This window comes from Drosophila tropicalis, unplaced genomic scaffold (assembly GCF_018151085.1).
Source record: "Drosophila tropicalis isolate 14030-0801.00 unplaced genomic scaffold, ASM1815108v1 contig_573, whole genome shotgun sequence".
Taxonomy (NCBI): Eukaryota; Metazoa; Arthropoda; class Insecta; order Diptera; family Drosophilidae; genus Drosophila; species Drosophila tropicalis.
The window spans coordinates 1,556,158-1,572,529 of record NW_027173049.1 but is presented as its reverse complement, the minus strand read 5'-3'; the positions used below and the strand labels follow the sequence as shown (position 1 = coordinate 1,572,529).

The 16,372-nt window shown below is 40.3% G+C and overlaps 4 protein-coding genes and 1 long non-coding RNA gene across 6 annotated transcripts; 4 read left to right on the top strand and 1 right to left on the bottom strand.

Moving 5' to 3' along the window:
- Positions 1–882: 882 nt before the first annotated feature.
- Positions 883–2,040, top strand: LOC137575537 (uncharacterized). 2 transcript variants are annotated; one of them, XR_011032180.1, is made up of 3 exons: positions 883–922; positions 973–1,749; positions 1,816–2,040. It is a non-coding gene; the product is annotated as an uncharacterized lncRNA (long non-coding RNA). The 2 variants fall into 2 exon arrangements; XR_011032181.1 differs by having other exon boundaries at positions 885–922; positions 1,436–1,749.
- Positions 2,041–2,759: 719 nt separating this feature from the next.
- Positions 2,760–3,912, bottom strand: Prosalpha3 (proteasome alpha3 subunit). The gene is made up of 3 exons (XM_068287746.1): positions 3,775–3,912; positions 3,515–3,720; positions 2,760–3,447 (listed from the first exon to the last, which is right to left on the bottom strand). Exons 1-3 carry the CDS (start codon positions 3,775–3,777, stop codon positions 2,868–2,870), a joined length of 789 nt encoding a protein of 262 aa, XP_068143847.1. The 5' UTR covers positions 3,778–3,912; the 3' UTR covers positions 2,760–2,867.
- A 55-nt stretch (positions 3,913–3,967) lies between these two features.
- Positions 3,968–6,801, top strand: dgt3 (dim gamma-tubulin 3). Its single transcript, XM_068287782.1, has 6 exons — positions 3,968–4,128; positions 4,185–4,513; positions 4,575–4,940; positions 5,003–5,680; positions 5,839–6,007; positions 6,064–6,801. Exons 1-6 carry the CDS (start codon positions 4,111–4,113, stop codon positions 6,217–6,219), a joined length of 1,716 nt encoding a protein of 571 aa, XP_068143883.1. The 5' UTR covers positions 3,968–4,110; the 3' UTR covers positions 6,220–6,801.
- A 64-nt stretch (positions 6,802–6,865) lies between these two features.
- Positions 6,866–11,406, top strand: LOC137575481 (atrial natriuretic peptide receptor 1). The gene is made up of 11 exons (XM_068288060.1): positions 6,866–7,163; positions 7,224–7,335; positions 7,393–7,558; positions 8,071–8,142; positions 8,213–8,492; positions 8,554–9,109; positions 9,173–9,288; positions 9,353–9,431; positions 9,490–10,133; positions 10,188–10,518; positions 10,572–11,406. Exons 1-11 carry the CDS (start codon positions 6,866–6,868, stop codon positions 11,404–11,406), a joined length of 3,489 nt encoding a protein of 1,162 aa, XP_068144161.1.
- A 2,111-nt stretch (positions 11,407–13,517) lies between these two features.
- On the top strand, positions 13,518–16,194 carry LOC137575225 (ribitol 5-phosphate transferase FKRP). The gene is made up of 3 exons (XM_068287669.1): positions 13,518–14,420; positions 14,481–14,597; positions 14,666–16,194. The coding sequence occupies exons 1-3, from the start codon at positions 13,677–13,679 to the stop codon at positions 15,527–15,529; spliced, it is 1,725 nt and encodes a 574-aa protein (XP_068143770.1). The 5' UTR covers positions 13,518–13,676; the 3' UTR covers positions 15,530–16,194.
- Positions 16,195–16,372: the final 178 nt, after the last annotated feature.

Here is a 16,372-nt window from a genome sequence, read left to right as displayed (position 1 = left end):
ACGAAAAAAGAAAGAGAAAAATATAGTACACAAAGTGTTGTTTTCCCTTTATCGCAATTCTTCTGCTCGGCAATTTGTTTGATTCCGTTAAAATTTAAAAACAAATAACAAAACTAAAACAACTTTGTTTTTATATAAAAGAATACCGTGACAGTCCCTTTTTTTTTTGTCTTCCTCGGGTCGATGTACCTCGGCTGCATGAGTCCTTGTACAAATATCTCAGATTTAGCCGGATTGGATCATCACTTTTCGAATAAGATTTTTAAATTTAATTACATTGCTCTAGTTAAATGTGTGTGGCAACTATTCAAGAGATTAGCTCCTTCGCTTCATCTATTTCTGCCTGAGAGGGAGCAAAGAAAAGAATTCTAGATCTGGCACGCGGCGCATTAATTTTGTTCAACCAACTATTTTTGGAGCATGATTTCTGTAAGAAATAAAGAAAAAGTACATAATAATAAATAAAACATTGAAATTGAAACTTCCAAGATGGGAGTAAATCCAAATTCAAATAAAAGGGAGATAAAAGTCGCGTTTTTTGAAATTGATAAAGATGATATGAAATAAAAGAAAAATTACAAGTAAACAATAAAGAAAATGGCAAGCCTAAAATTTAACGTTGCTCCTTCTGAAATTTCTGTGCTGAGGAGAATTCCCGATTGTAAAATTCAGGAAGGAATTAATGAATTCCAACAGTATGTAAATATTGGTAAGGAGAATGTGGAGGAAAGAATTCTCGAAAACTTCAATTAACTTGGCGAATTTATGAAGCAGGCTTTTTTTATATGCAATCTAATACTGGGACCAGTGGCATTGGAACCTGTGCCACAGGATCCTGTGGAATCGGAACCATTGTCTTTGGAACCTCTGCCACAGGTTCATGTGGTATTGGTACCACGGAAAGCTCCTTGCTACTCTAGGCGTGAGTTTTAATTGATTGAACATTAAATATTTATATAATAAGTGCGTTAGTGCCTATTTCATCTACAGGCACTCTATTAGTGTATCATGGCTCGTTTCGCTGTTGACCAAAACAATGTAATATCTTTTTTTTTGCATTATAGCCAAATGAATTGGCTAACAAATTGCAATGGCGCAAATCCTGTACTAACACGATAGTGGTCACACCTATCCTGACTTTCAATGTGTGGTGATTTTATTTTCATTTGCTTCCACCACTTCCTGCCCTTGTAGCTGTAGACCCCATCGCTGTTACCCATGAGGTGCTTTTGAACAAATCTTTGATCATTTTCTACGAGATAGAGATGTTCACTGCAATAGGCGAAGGCGAGGTTTGACTTTAGTTCAGGTTTTTTTCGACTCTTAAGTAACTTAATGATATAAGTTGGTTATTGTATTCTGATGATGACCCGTAAATACTCAGCTTTTGCTGTATTGTCTGAGATACATTCAAATTTTCGGCTGAACTCTTTAGGAGGTGGTACAGGAGCTCAGGTTCCTGTGGTACAGGAGCCACAGCCAGTGGCTTCAACAATTTGAAGCTATTTGCAGAGCGCCGCCCGGACAAGCGAAACTTGCACAAGTACAATATTGTCCCGCCGAAGGAAAAACTGGGATTGGTGCACCACCGTCGACTCTGTAAGGGGGATGACCCTTGCCTCATCCAAGTCAGGCAGAAGCGGGCGAAGTTGATCGGGTCACAGGAGGTGGCCGACGCAACCGATTGGGCAGGACGATGGCTTTAAATCTGGCAAATATGGCATCCAAGATCCTGCGGCGTTCACCCAGGTTTGTATGAAATATAATTTCAATTTTATATCATTTTTTTTTATAATATTTTTTTTCCAATTGCAGGATGAAGATTCCAACAGCCAGTTGGCAGCAGAATATGTAGTTTAAGCGCGTTTTGGGTAAATATTTACCTTCGTGACTTTGGCGTTTGGAAATCTTTTTTTTTCGAACTAAAACAAATTCCTAGATTTCAAAAGACCTTCTTACCTTTCCAAACTAAAAATGATTCAAATCCAATATTTCGAAAAAATTGCAAAAAGCAAACATTGTTTTGTTTCCATTTTATGAAAGAAACCAATTTTTGAAGGTTAAATAAAAAGAAAATTAAAATAAAATAACAATGAATATAAATGATTTACATAATGAATGAACGAATATAATGAATTATAATTTTTGGAATGGAGATTACTGTTAGAAGGTTTCTTCCATTTGGGCCTTTCGTACTGCCGTAAAATTGAAATAATATCTTCAAGCAATTAAATATCATTTGCCAAAAAATATCTTTTGAATGGCTAAAAATTTAAGTTAAAATGTTTTTTATTACAACATCTCTTGTAATTAATGTTGTGGGAATAATCGAAGTGAAATATCTTAATAGCAGCGCGATTTAAAAAGCGAAGAGGGTCCAAAGATCGTTTGATAATCTGGAACTTATCGAATCAATGATATTAAACATGTCTGGTTTTTCTTTTTTTTATGCAGAACACATTTTTTTTTTTTAGGGACAATTGGCAATTTTAAAATACAATACGAACCTGCCACGTCAGTTCAAGATTACGATTTTAAGATTGGTACTAAATAAATTACATTACCTAGCAAAAAGGGTATAGTCAAAATGCAGTTACGTATATATATCAAACTAATTTGGATTTGGAATTTGTGATTCTTCAAAAATAACGAGGTTTTTTGAATAGCATAAAGTTGTGAAAAACGTTTAAGATTTGTTCAGATTCGTATGTAGGTGGATGTCCGTAGTATCCCAAGGCCAGTGATTGCTCGTAAACGAGTCCTTTTGCAAAAGTACATACTAAACATTTTATTTGTTTGAATTTATTTCCAGAATACAAAATCACCAATCAGAATGCCCCTATAACATTACCAATTAAGATTAAATCTTAAGATTTTGTCTGCTGGGCTTGCTTCTCCTTTTTGGCTGCCTCGGCCTCTGCTTGCAGTTTATTGTATTTCTCGATTAGTTTCTCCACATCCACCTTTTCCAAAATGCTAGTGACTGTCGTGTTGTTCACACGTTGCAGCGTGGCCATTTCCACCTTCTCCGGCGTCAGCTTGGTAGTATCCAAAGTCATGCTTAGCACTTTTACTGCCAAATCCTTGGCCTCCTCTAGTTTAATGCTCTCCTTATCAGCCAACTCTTGCTTTAGCATGGATATGGCGGCGCCAAAGTTGTTGCCAATGCAAGTAGCTTTCCAACCGCCATAGTTGCCACTGGGATCTGATTGATAAAGTTGATATCCATACTTGTTGTCCCAGCCCATGTAGAGCAATGAGACGCCAAATGGACGCTTGCCACCATACTGAGTATAGGCCTGCTTAATGTCGCACAAATGTGATACGAGCTGTTCGCAAGGAATCACTTCACCATAGCTGAATTGGTAGCGCTGAGCAATGAGGCGCAGCTCTGCAGTCAAAACATTGGCATCTGATGTAATGCCAGCCACCGAACAGACCATATTTCTACGAGAGATCACATCAATTAATACATGCTTAAATGCTAATATTTATCACCCATCTCCCGACATACTCGTTTAATCTGTAGATTTTCTCTGAGGGAATCGCACTGTCCAGCAACTTGTTTGTGCTACGACACTCAGCGGCCAGAAGGATTCCGTCCTCTGCTAGGATGCCCAAGCAAGTGCCGGCATGAGAGATGGCTTCCATGGCATATTCGACCTGGTAGAGGCGTCCCTCTGGTGAGAAGATTGTGGTGCGGGAATCATATCGGCGAGCCTGTTCAATTTATCAAATGATATTAATAATTCTTGAATAATCTGCTTTACTCACCATTATTAAAAAATTCTATAATTTTTACGGTTTGTGTTTAGCGAAAAGCAAAATGCAGAAATTACTTGTCATTCACCTAATGTGACCCAATTTAAAGAAACCGAAAAATACTATAAAACAATACTAGAAAATACTAAACGTAATAGGTGCTAGCGCGCCATTCGGTAATTGGCGTGTTAGTAAATCTGTTCACACTATGAATTTAAATTGGTAAAAATTAAATAAAGTTTTATGCATTTATTTATTAACTGATTGCCAAAGATCCCTTCACGATTTGCCCAATATTTTGGGTATTTCCGATTTTTAATAAGCCGGAGTAAAGCGAAGAATTTTACAATGGGCGATCTGCTAAGCGTATGTATGAATGACCAACTTGCGAATTACAAACCAATAACTTTGTTTATTTTTAGAACTCGGAGCTCTTCAGGAAGCTTGGCTTAGACAGCTCCAACCAATGGATACTTTACGACGAGCAGTTTGAAAGATTCTTCAATTTTATTTCGGAGAACATAACAGATGCAAACATTCTGACCGAACAGGAGTTATTGGAACGTGATGAAATGGTACGTAATGGAGGATGGCTAGACAAGCCAGAGTGTGAGCTGGCCTTGAGGCGGATTGATGCTGAGAATCCTGGCTTACTTAAACACAAGCCTCAAAATGTGACTGCATTAAGTTCCGAGATTGCAGTATTGGAGGGTGCTGCCCATGAATATGCTGTCCTGATCGATGATATGCAGTAAGTGATCGTCTTCCACTTTATCTAAATAAAAACTCATTTTGTGCAAATACCGTTTTAGGAATACCAAGCGCATCATAACGAATAACCTGAATAATCTTGAATATGAAATAACCAAGATGCAAAATGAAGGACGTGGTCTACTCGCGAGCAGTCAAACTAGGGCCAAACAATTGGAGGATTTGCAGCGGGAGAACTGCAAACTGAGCATTGAGGCCAAAAAAGGATTTACTTCCCAGCAATCGCCACCGGTTTTCATGCATCAACAACCGTTGGAGCAATATTTTCTAAAGAACGATTCGTTTGTGCAGTATTTTAATCTCTATTTGAAAGAGAATTTTAAAATCCAGGATAATCAGGACTTTCAAAATAGTCTTGTGGACAATATGGAAGTGGCGAACAGCAATCTGGAGGTTTTACAAAACTCGTATGTTATTCACTCTTTGAAATTTATAAGTTTTGTATATGATAATTTACATAATTTTTTAGCCTTGAATTCTATACAATCGCTATTATTAAGAAGAAGATCAAGGCCAGAGCCACTCAGAGCTTAATCGACCATTTGGACTTCGCCCACATTCAATGTCTGAGTCTATCAGATATGATGCGAGAGACACATGATCTGCAATTGCTTAATAACATTCATTTAAAGAACACCTACGACACATTATACAATTCGATGGCAGGACAAGTCCATCAGCTTATGCAGCAACGTATTGAATTGGTTCTTCTGGAGAACACAAAACAGAAGCTCGAAAGGGCTAATCAAAGACGCGAGAACAATATACAATTGACTACTATTATATCCCATGCCTTGTCCAATGCTGAGCTAGCTTGGATTGCTATTCAATTGGATTTGGAGAAGAGTCGCAATTGCCTAGATAGCTCTGAGCAGTTTACTCTTCAGGCGCAAGCCAGTTGGCAGCGTGTCCAGGACATGCGCACTCTGTGGACCAGTCAAGAGCATGGCATTTGCGCTCAGTTTCTTCAAGAGATCAGCTGTCAGTTGGCCAATCATTTGGGTCATCAACCAAATTCGGTACGAAGTAACGATGTTAAAAGCTGTCTGTACGAATACGAGAAATTTGGACGTCTCTTAGTATACGCACTGCAGAGCATGCTCAATAAGAAATCTTATATACTGGCTCAGGATCAGATAAACGAGCTGTAAGTAACTAAATTACACATATTATATTGTATAGAATTTTTCTTTTAAAGAGTTATGTTTACAAAACTTACGAGTTGCTTAAAAATGCAAATAGACTTGTTCCCGAGTCACCCTGGTAAAACTAAAGACTACTTTGTTATTTGTTTAATTTTTGTAGGAAACGCGTAGAGGAAATTCTTCGCCCCTTTGTCTATGATTCGCCATTAAAAAATCATCCCATGTTTGAGAATGTGGTTTATTTATGTCCCATTTTCAACATCCAACAACAAGAAGAATATCTCGATGGAAAGCTGCGGAAACTGCGCACTCAATATAACGAGGATATGGTAAGTAACTGTAACCTACTGCTACATTTATTGAATCAATTTATGGTTATTTATAGAAGAAGGATACACTTTTGCGATATAGCAATATCCTGTGGATCTGGTTTTTAACTGAACCCCAACGCATGCTTCATGCCATTGATGAGGTGAAGAAAGCAGCAGCATCCACAGCACCATCTCTGCAGCGGACTCGGGGTGGGCTGCAGCGCAAGTGAAAGTTTTGACTTGTTAAAATAATAAAAATAGATAGCTTTAAGAATAAGATGACAGAATTTCTTTAACAAACAGCAGACGCATTAATTGCAGGCAGCACGCGACCTTTTTACAGGCAATTTAAATTCAAATGGACAGAGCAACAAGTGAATATGCCCCCCGACTCCTTGCCTTGCCATTGGCCAAATGACTTCGTGTCCTGTTCGGCCCGGGAGCCTTTTTGGGGGATATAAAAGGACCAAGTGTCTTTGGGCTCCCGTTCATTCGTTCGCTGAGTGTTTGGAATATGTTTCTACTTTTCGGATTCGGTTTCTGTTTCAAGTGATTGCTAAAAATTCAAAGTTAAATTCATTGTGTAGAAAAAAGTAAATAAAACATTAAAACTGTTTAAATTTAAGTTTTAAGAGGGCAAATTTAAGACTATTGTTCAGTATGTTTCTATGTGTATGGAAATATCTTAATCATCTAGTGGAAAATGTTTTGTTATCGCGTCATTACGCTTTTCCCCTTTTGGGTTTGGCCATTTGAATTAATTTGAAATTGAAAATTTCGTTAATGTAATAAAATTTAATATGTAAATGCAAGATTCCTGCTTGATTTTTGTGATATTGTAATCTATTATGAAGTTTCGCAACAGTTTCTAGGAAAATGTGGCGCTGGTTAACCCTTGGCATAACCATACGGATGCTGTTCTTGATGCCATTGTCGGATGCCAGTTTCAGTTTGCATCAAAGCACGAAACGCAATGACATAGACTCTTTTGAGGATTTCGAATTCCTGGACGAAACCACCACTACAAATGTGGTGCTAAGTCTCAATGAATCGGTCTATGAACGAACCAGAGAGGCAAAGGCACATCAGTATCAATCAAATTTAAACCAGATTCAAAACGACATTAGCTATATGCGTGTATATAATGTCGGTGTTCTGATGGCCTCCCATTTAGGTAAGTGGCTGATTATTAGTGTTTAGAAATGAATGCAGAAGAAGGTATTCATACAATTAGATTCCCCATTCGACCTGGAACGTTGTGGTCCAGCAGTTGATTTGGCGTTGGATCAAATAAATAAGGTATTCCTTAGACCCCATAACATTACGCTGGTTAAAAAGAAGGCCAGGTAAGTCGTCCATTCTCTTTCACTTCCGTTCCCTTCACAAATTGCATTGGCATTTAGCTATCCATCATGTTCGGGTTCTCGGGCTCCAGGACTCGCTGCCGATATGCATTTCAAGGACGATGTGATAGCGTTTATAGGTCCTGCTTGTGCATTCGCTCTTGAGCCAGTTGCACGCCTGGCCGCCTATTGGAACACACCTATTATAACAGGAATGGGAGATCAGGTGAGTTAACCCCAACGCAACACAATACAATGAAGCGCAGCAGGATGCTTTCCAATAATGCGGAACCTAATCCCAGGCAATCACATTAAAAGTTATCTTAATTGCCTCCACCTTTCGTTTTTCCGCTTGACATTGGCAATTAAATGGTCTGGGTCTAGGTCTTGGCAATAGCTCAAGTGGTCTTTAATTTTCAATGTTTCTATTGTGTTGTGTTTGATACCCTCTACCTAAACAGGATGAGAAGCATATAGAAGCTCACTTTCAACATAATTCAGATGAATTTTAAGAACCAAACCAAAAAGATAATCCTATTTCCATTACCATAAAAGTAAAAGATTAATTCAAATATTCACTCATTACATTCAATTGTTCACTGACTTACTGAAGTAGTGAACAACTGAACAAATGAGTGAATGAACTGTATTGGGTGTCTCAAATTCGACGGGAAACCTTTCTTACTAACTCGGAATTAACTATTTCTTGGCAACTTTTTATAATATTAACGGACTTAGCCTCCATCTTCAGAAGGAGAATTAACCTCTGGTATATTGGGACGCATACACAAATGGAAAAATGAGAGTACAGTGAGTTTTGCCGCTCGTCCAATTGGCAAGCATTTAGAAAATTTTAATCTCGTTAATCTCGTGGTGGTAGGGCATGTTTAAGGACAAATCAAAGTATCCCACCCTCACGCGGATGTCATATTGCCAGTGCCGTCTCATTTTGGTATTTGCCAGTGTTTTCCGTCAGTTTAATTGGAAGCATGTGGCCCTGCTAGTGGACAGGTCGGAGCTGTTTTCCTGGACAGTTGGTAAGAATTTGGAATATGGATTGCGACACGAAGGTTTGCTGAAATTTGTGCGGGAGCTTAATGGCAATGAGGAAGAAGAGATCTATGACAACTATCTGAGAGATGCCAGCATGTATGCTAGAGGTAAGATGGGTCTCGTTGATGGCTTTTAAATGGGTTTCATTGATGGCTTTTGCATCCTCAGTTGTTATCCTATCGGTGCGCGGCGTTTTAGTACGGAAATTTATGCTAGCCGCCCATAATCTGGGCATGACCAATGGCGAATGGGTCTTCCTTGATGTGGAGATCTTTCAGAGTGCCTATTGGGGAGACAAGGATTGGGAAATGGGGGATGAGAATGACACCAAGGCGCGTAAGGCATACGAGGCTCTGTTGAGGGTGAGTCTTCTCCAGCCTACCAGCCCCAAATTCCAGGACTTTGCAGATAACGTCCGGGAGAATGCCTTGGCCGATTACAATTACACATTTGGTGAGGATGAGGAGGTGAACTTTTTCATTGGAGCCTTTTACGATGGCGTCTATTTGCTTGGCATGGCACTAAACGAGACATTGAGTGAAGGCGGCGACATAAAGGATGGGGTAAATATTACACGGCGCATGTGGAATAGAAATTTCGAGGGCATCACAGGTCTAGTGCGGATTGACAACAATGGCGATCGGGATGCAGATTACTCAATATTGGATCTCGATCCGATAAATGGTAAATTTTCGGTTGTGGCACACTATTACGGCCTGCACAAGTGAGTGAGAGAACGAATCGGGATTTGGGATCAGCCTATGTCTGATTTTGGCTTGAATTTTAGGGAATATTCTGCAGTGCATGGCAAGAAGATTCATTGGCCGGGAGGACGGGAAGAGCCACCACCGGATGTACCGCCGTGTGGCTTTCTGGGAAACTCGCCTGACTGTCATGGCAATGGTATTTATTTATCTTTTACCGGAGGATCCTCTCCTCAAGTCTTTCTTCTTCTTGGTTTTTTCAGAGACTGCCATTATGTATACAATCTTTGGACTGGCTCTTTTTTGTGGATTGGTTTTCCTGGTTATTTGCCTCTTGCAAAAGTAAGTTTATCTCTGTAATTGATGCAAGGAAATCAAAACTTCTCTTTGTTCTGTTCAGACAAATGAAGCTTAGCAAGGAGTTGAATAATATGTCTTGGCGAGTTCGTCCTGACGATGTTCTTATCGAAATGGGTGGCATGTTTGGCTCTAAAGGAGGCCTGCAACGTCTCGATGTGGAAAACATTTCACTGCAACAATTTGGTATTCATTCCGGAAGGGCTTCCATAGCTAGCTTCACTTCGCTGCCCACTCAGGTGTATACGACTATTGGCCAATTCAAGGGGGAGCGGGTGGCCATCAAGAAGGTTAATGTTAAGAAAGTGGAACTGACTCCCCAATTGCTTTGGGAGATCAAGCAGGCCCGTGATGTGAGCCATGAAAATACCGTGAGATTTGTGGGCGCTTGCATTGATCTGCCGCGGCCCACTGTGCTTATCCTGACGGAATATTGCTCTCGTGGTAGCCTGAAGGATGTGCTGGAAAACGAGGCCATTGAGTTGGACTGGAATTTTCGCATGTCTCTGATTCATGACATTGTCAAGGGGATGAGTTATTTGCATAACAGCGATGTGGCTGCCCATGGCAAATTGAGATCTTGCAATTGCCTGATCGATGGAAGATTTGTGCTAAAGATATCGGATTTTGGTCTAAGCACTCTTACCACTCCATCGGACTTCGTTAGGGATCAGAATTACTATATAAGTGGGTAGTCAAATGTGGTTAAGAGACAGACCATAAGAAGTTTTGTCATTCCAGAATTGCTTTGGATTGCGCCCGAACTTTTGCCTTTGACTTCTATACCCGGCTGCTGTCCAGCCACACAACGTGGCGATGTCTATTCATTTGGCATTATTCTCGAGGAGATTGTTAATCGTGGTGGTCCATACCAGGAGGCACGCCAGCAGATGGATGTTCATACCATTTTGCATAGAGTTCGTCAATGCGAGTATCCTCCATTTCGCCCTCATTTACGTGAACGCGAATGTCCCCCGGATTTGCTGGAATTGATGGAAAAATGCTGGGCCGACAATCAAGAGGAGCGACCAGCATTCTCCACAATTAGAAGCAACATACGGACCATTATGAAGTAATTAGACACTATCTTAGATCTTCGATCTTTTCAATTGCTTTCCATTTTAGGGGATTCTGTGAGAACTTAATGGACGATTTGCTTAATCGAATGGAGCAGTATGCCAACAACTTGGAGAGTCTCGTGGAGGATAAAACCCGTCAATTGAGTCTGGAGAAGCAGAGAACCGAGGAGCTATTGTATCAAATCCTGCCACGACCCGTTGCCCAGCAGCTTATGGCAGGGGATCTCGTAGAGCCCGAGGAGTTTAGCAGTGTCACGATCTACTTTAGCGATATTGTCGGTTTCACCGAACTCTGCGCCCGCAGTAGCCCCATGGATGTGGTTAATTTCCTCAATGATCTCTACAGCACGTTCGATCGGATCATTGGCTTCTACGACGTTTACAAGGTGGAGACAATTGGAGACGCATATTTAGTGGTCTCCGGCCTGCCCGAACCTAACGGCGACAAGCACGCCCGAGAGATAGCACTCATGGCCCTGGACATTCTCCAAGCTGTGTGTTCTTTTAACTTGCGACATAAGCCCGAGTACAAAATTCAAATACGCATAGGCATGCATTCCGGATCGGTCTGTGCCGGAGTGGTGGGAAAAAAAATGCCACACTATTGCCTCTTCGGGGATACAGTGAACACAGCTTCGCGTATGGAAAGTACTGGCCTTCCAGGCAAGATTCACGTGTCGTCGGCCACAAAGGCAATCTTAGATAAGTTCGGCACCTTCCAAATGGAACAACGCGGTGATGTTGAGCTAAAGGGCAAGGGAACTGTTACAACCTATTGGTTGAATAGCTCCACTGAGGGGGAAGTGCGTCCTCCGACGCCACAGATTTTGGCCAACGACGAGGTGCCCTTTCCACTGCTATTTGCTGGCATGGGCAAGTGAGCTAAAACTCCATAAGATTTCGCAAAATGATTATTAAATAAATGCTTTACATGTTGATTTAAAAATCTATATTAACTGAAGATTCCAGAAAGAAAGATAATATGAGGGGGGACAATTGTTATTGGAAGTGTCCAAGTGTTTATACAAACTTATATGTTATTGGGTATTGGCGTTGGATATATCACTATATATCCTTTTTAAATCGTATTGTGTATTATAGATATCGAAAATATATACATATGTATAGTAAAGCGATATTGCTGGTATACAAAAGGGATTAAAGTGTTTCTAACGCACATCCCTTATCCTTGCGACTGGGTCATGAGTGTATAATGATTTCCCTATCGTAGTTCACTTTAAAGCATTTCAAATTTATTGCCTTACTCACACTTTGAACATTTCCCAACTTGTAGGGCCCAGTTTCTGCCGTTAGTTTTATTTTTATTAAGTGGTGGAGGACTGCGTCGATAAAAATAATCACGCGAGCTTAGAAGTTTGATAGTTGTACAAGTGCAACCCTAGCGAAGACGCATCATGCGTGCTTTGGTCACTCTTATTTCTGACGAACTTTCGCCCTGGCTAGACATTTATATCCCCAAGCATCATCCAGAGGACGACGAAACCCTTCGACGGACCGGACGGAAGTCATAATCGATCTGGTATTCCCCTGTTTTTTTATGCGAAACAATACGTTTTCTGTGTCAATTAATCTGCAAATGAGAAAAACTCTCTCGGATACAGTAAAGCTAAACGAAAACTATTAAAGAAAAAGAAAATAGTCAATCATTGTTTTAAAACTAAACGCTATCAATAATCGCCTTTGACTGTGTGAGCCGAGTCTGTATTTATAATTGAAATTGAAGATTTCCGAATTCCAATTGACATCTTTATTTTGAATATGTACATACATTGTATATATGTATATACATAAGTCCACTTTACGACCAGGATTCACCATAACAAAATACATAATATTATCCCTAATTTGGTCTTTGGATGCCCGAAATGATTCAATTACATATTTAATTTGATTACCGTTTATTATAAGATACATCACTTTAGTATAGCCAACTCGAATTATGTTTCCGACTTATTGAAGTATTTTGGCATTCCGTAACCCTCGTGAATAAATATAATTTATAATGTTTGAGTAAAAAGTATGTGATCTTTCTTCTAGCGAAATGTGAGATGTGAGCTGAATATGTTGGGATTTTCCAGGATCTTGCGACAGGAAAATCATTGGTTGGGTGGGTTAAGAAGACAATAACATACTAGTAGGTTCAAAATTAGTGTGATACTAATATATGTATGTACCTTTTTCGCTATCCTTCTAGTTCATTTCTTTCAATTAAGTAATTGTGTAATATTCGTGCTATGGGGAATCTGTTTTATTTTATAAAGTACGGATGTGTTGAGAATATGTTGGTCCAAAGAACTCCCCAACTCCCCACTCCGGACCCGAACTTCTTAATACATTCAGCACGTACATATCATTGGCTTTGGCCTGATTTGTGGTGGGCAAGACCCATCCTGACATCTGATGTATAGGGACTGCGAAAGATAGGACACATATATTGGCCGAACTTGACCTAAGAGGGGATGTACAAGATCTGGAATCATTCCAGGTTGAGTACATTACAGGATTCGTAAATATTCATACATGCAGACATAAAGTATTTCACTTTTATTATCCCTAAATCGTTTTCTTTGGCAGATATATGTACATAGATAGTTTTCTGGTTGGATCCAAATTCGGTTGCCTTATTCCTTTTAATACTTAAAAAATGAAAGAAAAATGTCAAATTTTTCATACTGCTACTTAAAATCTCCTCAAATCTTGATGTTTCATCTTTCAAAGACTGCCATTAAGTATGCAATTTTTGGACTGGTTGCTTTCTGTGTTTCAAAAATGTCCTAATATTTACTTGAAAAATTTATTTAGCGAAATTTAAAATTGAAGAGAACTTATTGTTGTGGAGTGGGGTTATTCGAAAGTTATCCCAATATTTTGGGGGTTGCAAAAGCTTTCAACTTGACAAGAGTCCCTTGGAGCTTTTACAGGACCTTAAAAATATCAGCTGTTGGCTTGTTCGAGGGTGGAAAATAGAAAATTGGCACAAAAACAAAAGTACAAATTCATGAAAAATAATCAAAATGTTTGTGCCGCTTTGGTCTAAGCCGAGTTAGCCATGTAGGAAGCCAGAGACGAGATAGAGAGTGTAGTGCACCATACTTACAGTAGAAGGATATTTATATAGTTAGGCAGCGCCATGAAGGTATTCCGACTGCGCCTGGTTAAGCTGCTGCTGCTGGGTTTTCTTGTGGCCAATTTGATATTTATCTATTATGCTTGGAACACGCTGCTCTGGCGACGCATTTCGCGGGCATTGGGTGGCACTGATGGGGATGGAGATGGCCATGCCAACGGTCCGACGGCTAAGCCCCTATCGCCAAAGGATAAGATACGCAACGCCAATAAACACATACGGAAATCCATCACCATTATGTTCTACGGCCATTATAATTTCGAACAGGACCTGCGGTCGAGCATTGAGAACATCTTGGAGATTATACCCAATATGCCGATAATGGTGCTGCAGGAGGGAGGCGTTGAGTATTCCTATCCGCCAGTTAACTACGAACGTAATTTGACCGCCGGCGAAGAGGACACGGTGCGCTTCATCAACTTGGCGTTTGATGTGCGTCAGACGCGGCAACAACTCAGTCCTTTGGCCATGGTTCACACAAAATACGTCCTGCTGATGCCAGACAGTGTCCGCCTGAGCGGCAAGAATCTGCTCCAGAAAATTCTACGAGAGATTAACACTGTGCCCGGTGTCAAGGATCCGGCGCAACGCGTGGCCGTGTCATCGGATGAAGTGGTTAAGCGTATAGTGCTGGTTCCATTCGTTGGGAATCTCAAATCCTTTAGCAGTTGTGTCAGACTTAATTTGGATCTGCCCAATTGGACGCTGGAATTGATAGCTTCCAATCATACCGCCCACTGTGATTTGGTAAGTATCAATTTGGAAGAAACTCGAGCTAATCCCTTTTGATTCCTTTGTTTTGTTCAGTTTTTGCAGAAACATGCAATCCTTGTCGACGTGGAAGCGTTGCGGGCCATGCCAGAGCCATTTGCCTTGCCCTTCCCCGAGATGTTTTACATACAAGCCAAAACGGCGAATCTTACGGTCTGTAGTGGGAATCCTTCTAAAGAGAAGCGAAAATTGAACACCCATTTCTCTCTTCTTCCTCTTAGGCAACGGTATTTCCGCAATCCTTCCAGGAGGGTCGACGACTCTTTGCCTCCTTCCACACGAAACAGCGACGCATGGAGCTGCGTCGTCGTCAATTCCGGGACATGTACAAGAAACTCCAGATTAAGCGACTCGTTCGAAGGGTTCATAAAGTGCCCACCAAAGCTCCAGCAGCCAAGGAAACTGGAAGCTGGCAGCATAACTTAGTGATCGATGCCCAATTCTCGTCGTCGAATTTTTCTCTGCCCCAAACTACCGTAATTGATCTATTTGGCTGCGAACGAACCACCAAATCCTGCATCGGTGCCGTATACAATAATCGTCCGTTCTACTTCTACATGGACCGACACACGCCACCGTGTTGTCTGGATAAACTCAAGACCACTTTCAATCATGTGATGGAGGAATTCGAAAATGTTGGCATACGTTACTGGTTGGACAATTACGCCCTGAAGAGCGCCATCGAGACGAACCAATTGTCGCCGGATGCCTATGACATCGACATAAGTTTCAATGTACAGGATCTGGAACGCTCGAATGCCATGAAGAAGTCCCAGAGTAAGCCGTATGTGGACAACGAAGGCTTCTATTGGATAAAAGCCACCGATGGTCACTACTTCCGTGTGCAATTCTCCAAAATTAATCAAGTGGGCGTCAATCTGTTGCCTCATGAGATAAGTGGCACCGATGTCAAGGCCAGCGGGTTTTTTGGCTGGAAAGCAAACACTTTCGCAGCGGACTACTTGCATCCGATGTCGACGGTTTTGTTCCTCGGCCGGGCAGTCATGTGTCCCAACAATGTGCTCGAATACTTGGAAGAAAAACGCATCAAGGTCAAGGCAGATGAGACCATCATGGAGGATTAAATCTAGTTGAATTCCTTAGTTTATAGTAAATTTTTGTTAAACGATTTAGCCCAATTCCCATTGTAAAGAAGCTTCGGTTGGGCACACATTTGACTCCAAGACCTAACATTGAAGCAATGTCTAATTACATATACAACTATGAACACTGTGACTCCAACTGAAAATCGACCTATTCCCACTGTATTTATTCGTAACTGGAACAAATACAAATAAACTTTCTCAAAAATAAACTCAGTGACCATTGAATTTTTGTTAGCTAAATCGGAACTACTAAGAACAAACGAAAATAAACCATGTGTCCATTAATATTAATATTACAGAATTTAAATTGATTATATAAACCGATTTTTGCGCAGTGTAGATCAGATTTGAAAGGACCTCCATTCCCCTATGACAGATTTAGGCAAAAATTGTTTATAGCCTAATATTTCTATTAAGTGTATTTAAGTTATGAGGTAACAACCTTTAATTGTATTTGTACTTGTTTGCAAGTGATTTGTTTTATTTTTTAAATTTTAAGTGAGATTGTTAAGTGTGCCACACCCCCTAAGGTGACATATAGCTAGCTTTTGTTGGACATCCCCTTTCCCAACGTCAGATTTATTTCTATGAATCGGAAAACTTACAATGTTCATATGTACTATAATAAAAAATTTAAATGTAAAGTGAAATCAAATACTTTTCTTTAAGAAATTGAAATATTTTCTTTAAAGTTGACTTGACATTTTGATGCAAGGTGACATGTTCTTGGACCTCCTGAGTGTCTGAGTAATCTTTAGGGTTTCGGACGAATTGGTGTTAAAGTCGCTGGGATAAGGATGATATTAGTCGTGAATGAAATAC